Source organism: Labrus bergylta, chromosome 8 (assembly GCF_963930695.1).
Source record: "Labrus bergylta chromosome 8, fLabBer1.1, whole genome shotgun sequence".
NCBI classification, from domain to species: domain Eukaryota; kingdom Metazoa; phylum Chordata; class Actinopteri; order Labriformes; family Labridae; genus Labrus; species Labrus bergylta.
The window spans coordinates 30,681,761-30,692,681 of NC_089202.1; the positions used below are offsets into that span (position 1 = coordinate 30,681,761).

At 45.4% G+C, this 10,921-nt stretch overlaps 1 protein-coding gene across 1 annotated transcript in view; it reads right to left on the reverse strand.

Moving 5' to 3' along the window:
* The window catches only part of si:dkey-22o22.2 (neural-cadherin), a 188,443-nt gene that overhangs the window by 138,509 nt on the left and 39,013 nt on the right, over nucleotides 1-10,921 (reverse strand). Inside the window, 1 exon segment of the mRNA XM_065957955.1 lies at nucleotides 10,581-10,918. Within this exon segment, the coding sequence (XP_065814027.1) occupies nucleotides 10,581-10,918 (338 nt within the window).

The following is a 10,921-nucleotide window of genomic DNA, read 5'->3' on the forward strand; positions in this document are numbered from 1 at the left end:
GTGGAAAAGTACAGAGGGGGCGAGGACAGGGAAGAAGGACTAACTGTACAAAGTGAATAAAGTCCAGCTAGCGCCCCCTAAAGGCGGCCATCATTATCAACCTGTAAGACAAATATAAATATTGTGTCTAACAGCTAGACTCAGGCCTAGCTTAGCATAAAGACAGGACATGTGGGGAATCACTTCCTGAGCCCTGCCGATGTGCCCTCGACCAAGGCATTGAACTTTTTGTGTTATTATATTTCTTGTTATTAAAGCTGCCTTTTGTTAGATAAATACTGTAAGCTCTCCTACAAACGTAAAATTTTACAAGCGACTTCAGGAAATATGTACAAACACCTAAGAATAGAAATTATATGATGGTAGAGGCTGCTGAGTAAAGAGTCCATCAGTATTAACTCATCCATTCATACACTGATGGTAGAGGCTGCTGAGTAAAGAGACCATCAGTATTAACTCATCCATTCATACACTGATGGTAGAGGCCGCTGAGTAAAGAGACCATCAGTATTAACTCATCCATTCATACACTGATGGTAGAGGCTGCTGAGTAAAGAGACCATCAGTATTAACTCATCCATTCACACACTGATGGTAGAGGCCGCTGAGTAAAGAGACCATCAGTATTAACTCATCCATTCATACACTGATGGTAGAGGCCGCTGAGTAAAGAGTCCATCAGTATTAACTCATCCATTCATACACTGATGGTAGAGGCTGCTGAGTAAAGAGTCCATCAGTATTAACTCATCCATTCATACACATTCACACGCTGATGGTAGAGGCCGCTGAGTAAAGAGTCCATCAGTATTAACTCATCCATTCATACACATTCACACGCTGATGGTAGAGGCCGCTGAGTAAAGAGTCCATCAGTATTAACTCATCCATTCATACACATTCACACACTGATGGTAGAGGCTGCTGAGTAAAGAGTCCATCAGTATTAACTCATCCATTCATACACATTCACACACTGATGGTAGAGGCTGCTGAGTAAAGAGACCATCAGTATTAACTCATCCATTCATACACTGATGGTAGAGGCTGCTGAGTAAAGAGTCCATCAGTATTAACTCATCCATTCATACACTGATGGTAGAGGCCGCTGAGTAAAGAGTCCATCAGTATTAACTCATCCATTCATACACTGATGGTAGAGGCCGCTGAGTAAAGAGTCCGTCAGTATTAACTCATCCATTCACACACTGATGGTAGAGGCCGCTGAGTAAAGAGTCCGTCAGTATTAACTCATCCACTCACACACTGATGGTAGAGGCTGCTGAGTAAAGAGTCCATCAGTATTAACTCATCCACTCACACACTGATGGTAGAGGCCGCTGAGTAAAGAGTCCGTCAGTATTAACTCATCCACTCATACACTGATGGTAGAGGCCGCTGAGTAAAGAGTCCATCAGTATTAACTCATCCATTCACACACTGATGGTAGAGGCCGCTGAGTAAAGAGTCCATCAGTATTAACTCATCCATTCATACACATTCACACGCTGATGGTAGAGGCCGCTGAGTAAAGAGTCCATCAGTATTAACTCATCCATTCATACACATTCACACACTGATGGTAGAGGCTGCTGAGTAAAGAGTCCATCAGTATTAACTCATCCATTCATACACATTCACACACTGATGGTAGAGGCTGCTGAGTAAAGAGACCATCAGTATTAACTCATCCATTCATACACTGATGGTAGAGGCTGCTGAGTAAAGAGACCATCAGTATTAACTCATCCATTCACACACTGATGGTAGAGGCTGCTGAGTAAAGAGTCCATCAGTATTAACTCATCCACTCACACACTGATGGTAGAGGCCGCTGAGTAAAGAGTCCGTCAGTATTAACTCATCCATTCATACACATTCACACACTGATGGTAGAGGCTGCTGAGTAAAGAGACCATCAGTATTAACTCATCCATTCATACACATTCACACACTGATGGTAGAGGCCGCTGAGTAAAGAGTCCATCAGTATTAACTCATCCATTCATACACTGATGGTAGAGGCTGCTGAGTAAAGAGTCCGTCAGTATTAACTCATCCATTTCCACGATTTCAGTTGTACAAACATGTTTACATTAAAAACTCCAGTTTGAGTCGAGACACCTTGTAGATGTACGGACTGGATCAGTGGACGTTGTTTCTAACCACCATTAAACTAACTGTGGCGTTCACCTCTTGTGTTTTTCTAAAATTATTTTTATTTAAATGGAGTTAATGTTTTTTTTTTTCAGAGCCGCTCGTGCTAAATGCTAAATGTGATGAATATGGACCATTATTTATGTGAGTGTTGGAGCTTTTTTGCCTTTTAAAAAGGTCATTCTGGAGAGCTTCAGCGAGTGGTCACAATAATTTACCCTGCAGCTATACAACACACACACACACACACACACACACGATGAAATACCAACAGACAAACATGCACACTGAGGCTGGTGTGATCAATGTATGTGACACTGACAAACACACAATCACTGTGAAGCTCAGCAGCCTCGAGGACATGCAGTCCTGTGGTGTTACACACACACACACACACACACACACACAGACACACACACACACACACACACACGTGGTGCGATGGCAGGTTGCTTCAGGCCTCGGGCTAAATCCAGAAATAAAGACAATAGAACAAACAGGAGAGAGAAAAGCCAGCGTGTGTTTGTCACCTCGGGGCTGCAGGCACAGAATCTGTGCAGAGAGGAGGCTGACGGAGCGAGGCCGTGTGTGTGTGTGTGTGTGTGTGTGTGTGTGTGTGTGTGTGTGTGTGTGTGTGTGTGTGTGTGTGTGTGTGTGTGTGTGTGTGTGTGTGTGTGTGTACCACTGTGTGGATTACAAACACACACTTTGACCACAATAATTAATCATATTTAACCGTGTTGCAGCAGCAGTTTAATGAGGGAACAAGCCTGTCGGTGAGGAGCTAGCTGCATTAATTGAAGCCAACAGGAACAATTTTCACATTTTTAATACGCATATTTACACGTTTATTACAGCTAATGGCGCCGGGGGAAACAAAAGGTCTGTGCTCCGAGTTTCTGGCTTTGTTTTCTTTTTGGAGTCAGGGTCACAGATTTCCTGTTCTTCCATTCTTTGCAGCGAGTCAGGCTGATCTTAGACCAGTTTACAACTTCCCTCGTCCATCGTAGGAGACGAGTCAACACAAATGCCTGAGAAAGGATTCAGTCTAAGAATAATAAGAGATAAGGTCGATAGCTAACATTAGCATAACTTGCCTCAACATAGTAAGCAATATTAGCATCTTTGAAAAGTCCTAATGTTTGCATTCAGCTATCCAAAGTGATGATCTGTTAGCTTACACTGTTAGCTCCTTAGCAAGTAGTCTGGTAAAGAAATCCAACGAGGCGTAAAGTGATCTCCCCTGTGACTGTGAGGCCATACAGGGACGATACAGTTTCAACGGAGTTAGCAGGGAAACGTGGCTCTGTGTGTGTGTGCATGTGTGACTGTGTGTGTATGTGGAGCTCCAGCTGTGACGTGCATCTGCAACGCTGAAACACAATGTGAAGTCACAGACTGGGACACCATTATAACGCCATCGCTGAATCAATATGCATGTACACAGACGTGATGACGGCTGAAACCTGCAAAGCCGGTGTGGAGACAAACTGCTCGCAAAACCATAGAAGGAAGATAAAGAGAGAGACCGTCCACTCGTTTATCAGAATGGTAATCTTTTACTGATTAAAAGTAAAATGCTAAACTGGTTGGCAGCTCCCACCGCTAAATCTTCACCTGCTGCCGCCATGTCTGTACCTCCATTCAGATTTAAAGGGGACATATGAGAAATCCTCTTCTACAGTGTTTTTGAACATATATCTGGTAACCTGAGAGTCTACTGACCCACAACATGTGAAATAAACCATCCAGTCCTTTGTTTGTGGTCTGCATAAGTCTTACAACACAGAGAAAAATGCTCTGTTTCAAATGTGCTCTCCTTGTGATGTCACAGTGGGATTCTGGTAAAAACAAATCCCCTCCCCTCCCCTGGTATCTCCACCCATAGACTCCACCCCCAGCCTAGAAGAAAACTTTTGTGCAGGTCCACCATTTTAATTCTCTCTACAGAGGAGTGATGTCTACAGGGCAAACTCAGGGGGCGGGGTCATTACATTTAAAGAGACACACACCAAAACGGAGCGTTCTGAGAGAGCTGGTTTATACAGGGTCACAAACCTCCTCTGGTGCTTGATTCATGTTATATTTTGACCAAAGCACAGCACAGATGTTTCATTTAGACCACAGGGGACTGTTTGAAAAGGTGGAGGAGGGGGCTGTTTGAAAAGGTGGAGGAGGACTGTTTGAAAAGGTGGAGGAGGGGACTGTTTGAAAAGGTGGAGGAGGGGACTGTTTGAAAAGATGGAGGAGGACTGTTTGAAAAGGTGGAGGAGGGGACTGTTTGAAAAGGTGGAGGAGGGGACTGTTTGAAAAGGTGGAGGAGGACTGTTTGAAAAGGTGGAGGAGGGGACTGTTTGAAAAGATGGAGGAGGACTGTTTGAAAAGGTGGAGGAGGGGACTGTTTGAAAAGGTGGAGGAGGGGACTGTTTGAAAAGGTGGAGGAGGACTGTTTGAAAAGGTGGAGGAGGAGGACTGTTTGAAAAGGTGGAGGAGGGGACTGTTTGAAAAGGTGGAGGAGGGGACTGTTTGAAAAGGTGGAGGAGGACTGTTTGAAAAGGTGGAGGAGGGGACTGTTTGAAAAGGTGGAGGAGGGGACTGTTTGAAAAGGTGGAGGAGGACTGTTTGAAAAGGTGGAGGAGGGGACTGTTTGAAAAGATGGAGGAGGACTGTTTGAAAAGGTGGAGGAGGGGACTGTTTGAAAAGGTGGAGGAGGGGACTGTTTGAAAAGGTGGAGGAGGGGACTGTTTGAAAAGGTGGAGGAGGACTGTTTGAAAAGGTGGAGGAGGACTGTTTGAAAAGGTGGAGGAGGACTGTTTGAAAAGGTGGAGGAGGAGGACTGTTTGAAAAGGTGGAGGAGGGGACTGTTTGAAAAGATGGAGGAGGACTGTTTGAAAAGGTGGAGGAGGGGACTGTTTGAAAAGGTGGAGGAGGAGGACTGTTTGAAAAGGTGGAGGAGGGGACTGTTTGAAAAGGTGGAGGAGGGGACTGTTTGAAAAGATGGAGGAGGGGACTGTTTGAAAAGGTGGAGGAGGGGACTGTTTGAAAAGGTGGAGGAGGAGACTGTTAGAAAAGGTGGAGGAGGGGGAGAATATGTCCTCTTAAAGAGAAGTGGAATCACTTATTATTGATTTTGATGATTTGAATCATCCCCTTATGTTTTACCATCTTTGAGTGGTCTCTCGAGGAACCGCAACGTTCAAGAAATCAATAACAGTCACATCATTTGATTCACTTTAACGCGTTATTTAGTCTGGATTCATTCAAATCCCTCGTCATGTCTGACAAGCTTTAGCTCTCCACATTTTGCAGTAATCTCCCATCAGGAGAAAGTGGGAGTCAGTGATCTAAGTGAGCGGTGTAATGTGGCCGCTGCACAGAGCCGACACACTGCAGCAGACTAATTAGTGCTGATGACTGGAGCTACACGTAAAGACGAGACGAGCAGGCTGCAGATATGAGACTCTGATTAAACGTGTCTGACACGGCGAGCTGTTCGCTTGATGAGCTTAAAATATTCATCAGATAAGCATGAAAGTTTAAGAGATCCATGCTCCTGAAGCTGATCGGACGTGACTGACGGGAATGTTTTCTGACGGTTGTTTCTCTGAGCGAGCATCCCGACGTTGACAGATCCACTTTACACCTTCATCCACGTCAGGATAAAAAACTCCCATCAGGACCCGTTTGAAAAGGTCAAGTCCAGGGCACCACCCCGCTTCAGTTTTTATGGTACGCTCCACTCCTCGACTTCTCAGAGGTCAATCTTATGTCACTTTATGTCAGACATCTTTAGTTACTCTCCAAAACACACGTTTTATTTTTACTTCTTCTGTCGGTCGTGGAGCCGTGTTCAGCGCCCTGAAGCTTCGACCAGCTGAGAACTACGGGTACAAAGAGGGTCGGCGGGAAAAAACGCTGCGTCTGATTTGCAGCTCACGTTTCTCATGAATCCATTCAAGCACAGAGTTTAAAAGATTGGAGGAAACTATGTTACACAGACAGAGGAGGGAAACTGCCTGAAGGCATCCAGGCTGCACACACTGAACACGTGCGTGCGTGTGTGCGTGCGTGCGTGTATATGTGCGTCCGTGCGTCGAGCGAGCGTGCGTTTGTGAATGGACTGGATGTCAAGTTCATACAGACTGAGTAGAGTCTCTGCTGTCTGCACTGATGGATGACCTGTCAGAGAGAGAGACCTGTGTGTGTGTGTGTGTGTGTGTGTGTGTGTGTGTGTGTGTGTGTGTGTGTGTGTGTGTGTGTGTGTGTGTGTGTGTGTGTGTGTGTCAAACTGAACACAACAACATCACTGAGTTTGGAAGCTTCTCAGTGTAAATGTGTCTAATTCTTTCAGTCCATTAATCCATCAGATGTTCTTTAAAGTTTAAGAAAATTAAGAAATCTAGAGCAACATTTCCTTCAGACCCAAATGACATCCTCAGAGTTTCATTTATCTCAAACCAAACGATTTTCTGTTACAGACACAGAAGAGGACGATCTCTTCTCCAGAAGCTAGAATCAGATTTTTATTTTTCTTTAAAAAGGCTCAAAAAGGTTAATCACTTATCAAGATAGTTGTTGATTAATTAAACAGACGTCAGCGAATAAGAAGTGAAAACTAAAAGCTCTGGTATTAACATATTATCAGAATCAGCTTGATTGGCTAGGTGCTTCAACACAAGGAATTTTTACTTTGGTTAACTGTGCTCTCTCTGTACAAAGGTATAACATTAAATATCAACAATAAACACAAAAAGAAACAAAAAAGAAAAGACTAAATAAGATAATATAAGATAAGATCAGTTTCATTTCCAAAGTGTTTACAGATCATGTAAGCTGATAGGAACCACTGATCTGCTCTGGACGACCTCGTTGATGGAGACTGTTCAAACTACAGTGAGAGAACCTGCAGAGCAAACCGACCAATCAGAGGCCAGCGTGCAGTACGGGACTTCCTTTCTGACACCACGACAGCGGCTGCTGCCGGACGGTTTACAGCATGCTCAGCGCCGTGTCCACACACACACACACACACACACACACACACACACACACACACACACACACACACACACACACACACACACACACACACACACACACACACACACACACACACACACACACACACACACACACACACACACACACACACACACACACACACACACACACACACACACACAGAGTCCGCTGAGCCGTGCAGCCGCTTCCTGTCTGCGTCTCTGGTCCTGCGTCGTCCGCGCTCAGACCTCGGGGAGATCCAGGTGAGCAAACACGACTAATTTCTACAAATAAACAGCAGAGGTGCAGTTTGGAGCGGCTGATTGGCCGACACAGAGACATCACGCTGTCCAGATGTGGAGAGTTTAGGCCCTTGGTTAAACATTTACTTTGGGGGAAGGGGGGGGGGTTAAGTGTGTGTGGGGGGGGGATGATCAGGACGGCATCTGGACGTGGTTTCATCCTGTCAAACATCTCAGAGCGACACTGATTCACTTCAGTTTATTATCAAACCGCTTCAGAACTGATTTTGTTTAAGTCGGCCTGACGCTCACAGTGGGCGGGGCTTATCTCTCACTACAGAACTGGGTTTTTGACGAGTGAGTATTTGACAGCTACCCCGGTCAATTAGTCACAGTAATCAGAGTGTTTGTCTTTTATTAAACACACTTCACGGTCCTGATGGAAACATCATGAAGTGAAGAAGAAGTCCTCTGAACTTTAAACAGATCTCATGACGTGGATCTTTTAAAGAACTCTGAAGGAGAGATGGACGCCGACAAGTTCATGAAACCTGCATCAATTTAAACAACCTGTTAAAGTCTGACTTTTCAAAGGGTGGTAATGAAATCTGAAATATGCTCTAAGTCACTCTGGGTCCAATAACGATGGAGAGAAGCGCACTGTGAGAAGCACCTGGCCTACTGTAAGGGGTTAGGGGCATGTCTACTGTAAGGGGTTAGGGGCGTGTCTACTGTAAGGGGTTAAGGGCGTGTCTACTGTAAGGGGTTAGGGGCGTGTCTACTGTAAGGGGTTAAGGGCGTGTCTACTGTAAGGGGTTAAGGGCGTGTCTAATGAAAGGGTTAGGGGCGTGTCTGCTGTAAGGACATGTCTATTGTAAGGGGTTAGGGGCGTGTCTACTGTAAGGGGTTAGGGGCATGTCTACTGTAAGGGGTTAAGGGCGTGTCTACTGTAAGGGGTTAAGGGCGTGTCTAATGTAAGGGTTAGGGGCGTGTCTGCTGTAAGGGCATGTCTATTGTAAGGGGTTAGGGGCGTGTCTACTGTAAGGGGCGTGTCTACTGTAAGGGGTTAGGGGCGTGTCTACTGTAAGGGGTTAGGGGCGTGTCTGCTGTAAGGGCATGTCTATTGTGAGGGTTTAGGGGCGTGTCTATTGTAAGGGGTTAGGGGCGTGTCTATTGTAAGGGCATGTCTATTGTAAGGGGTTAGGGGCGTGTCTGCTGTAAGGGGCGTGTCTACTGTAAGGGGTTAGGGGCGTGTCTACTGTAAGGGGTTAGGGGCGTGTCTGCTGTAAGGGGTTAAGGGCGTGTCTACTGTAAGGGCATGTCTATTGTAAGGGGTTAGGGGCGTGTCTGCTGTAAGGGGCGTGTCTGCTGTAAGGGGCGTGTCTACTGTAAGGGGTTAGGGGCGTGTCTACTGTAAAACAGAGATTATTGACGATGGACACCAAACCTGCATCAATTTAAACAACCTGTTAAAGTCTGACTTTTCAAAGGGTGGTAATGAAATCTGAAATATGCTCTAAGTCACTCTGGGTCCAATAACGATGGAGAGAAGCGCACTGTGTCACACCTCCACATTCACACACTGGAAACAGAGCAGCAGGAGCAACTCAGGTTTAAACCCAAGGACACATCGGACATGTGGCTTCAGGAGCTGGGAATCGAACCCCCAACCTTCAGGATGAGAGATGACCGACTCCACCACTAAGCCACAACCACCCAGAGTCCACATTTATGAATCTGTTTTGACTTATTTACCTAAAAACAGACAGAAATGAGGCCGGCAATCTGGTGACAGGAATACTTTCATTTCAATGGACTTAACACAGAGGAGCAGAGTGGGGAAGAAAACTGTTTGGACAAGAGACAGTTTGATGAGGGAAGAACAAGAGGAGTCGGTTGACCAGACAGTCTTTGGTCATTTTTTATTATTTTATATTTTATGTCTTCACAAATCAAGACTTTTTGAGCATAAATACAACATGATTGTTGTAGAAACATACCGAACTAAACTTCCTCTGAGGTTATAAAAGAAATGTCTTAAGTTTCTGAAGGAACTAAGAAATCATTTGTTCATAGATTTAAAAAATGAGGCTTTTTGAGTGAACTTTGTGAAATTTCATCCAAACTGCGTCCATGTTCAGCAGAGCCTCAAACTTTATAAACTTTAAGTCAAATCTGTGTGGACAGAGTTTAATGTGTTTACTCTGCTCACCTCACACACTTAACACTTTCCATAGTGTCTGTCCTTAAACACACACACACACAGACACTGCCTCTCTGTAAGTGTGTGTGTGTCCCTCCCACACCTAAACACACACACACACTCTGATGCAGTAAGGAGTGTTGTAGTGCTGTGAGGAATGAATGAAAGAGAAAGCAGACGGTGACCGTTGGGGTCGATTCAAACTGGAAGCTAAAACGACTGCTGGAAACGAGCCAAGACACACACACACACACACACACACACACACACACACACACCTTCTCTTAAAGTCAATTCTGTCACAAACTTCAGATCTGTGTTTTGCTGTCAGAACAGAAACACTGTTATATCCGTGTATCCTCCTAATATAAAACTAACTCTATCATACTATAAATCTAGCCGAGGTATCAAATCAGAACACACGGCTGCTGTCTCCAGCAGAAATATTCTCCTGAATGTCTCTTCAAAGCAGACACAAATGTTAAAGAGAGCAGAGGAGGTGGTCACTTCCTCACAGATGTTGGCTGATATGAAACATGTCAGGGATATGGAGAATAAAAAACACTTTTTTAAATTATGATCAAGAGAACTTCAACCTATGTTTTTTTTTTTCAAACCTGCACTTTGAGGGAGAAGAAGATTTATATGAAGCTGTAAGAGTATGAAACTGAACATACACCAAACAAATCAAACACAGCAGATTAGAGCAGCAACCCTAAAATCTAAAAAATCCAAACACTCAGATTCAGACTCTCATCGTCTGCTTCTTCAGGATCTCTCTTAATGTCACAAAGCTGCAGTAGGTGAGTAGCTGGTTCAAAAACAAAGCGAGCAGTTAACCTCAGATAATCCAACAGCACGTAAACCTGACGCCGCAGCAGCAGACTCTCAGAACCAATCAGAACTCTGCAGGTAGAAACTTTTTCTCTGCTGCGCTTTTACGCACAAAAAGAAAAAGAAAGAAGAAGTGTTCTTACCTCGGAGGTTCTGGATCTTCACCGTCACCTCGGCGGGCTCCCGCAGACTGCTCGCCAGGTACAGACGCCCTGAGTCCCGCTCGATCTGGACCGGAGAGTCCGCCTCAGAGATCACCTCGAAGCGGCGCTGCTCGAACCTCTGATCCGGCACCGTGAACACCATGTCCCCGACTCTGACGTGGTCCGGGACGGTCACGGTGTAGGTGAGCTCCTCGGACAGAGCCCGGGGCTTCCGCCGCGCTCTGCTAGAGCTGCGGACCTTTACGCACAGGAACACCGGCTCACCTGTCAGCGCCACGTCCCCGCCGTCCCTCACGTACAGCCGCAGAGTCACCTGACTG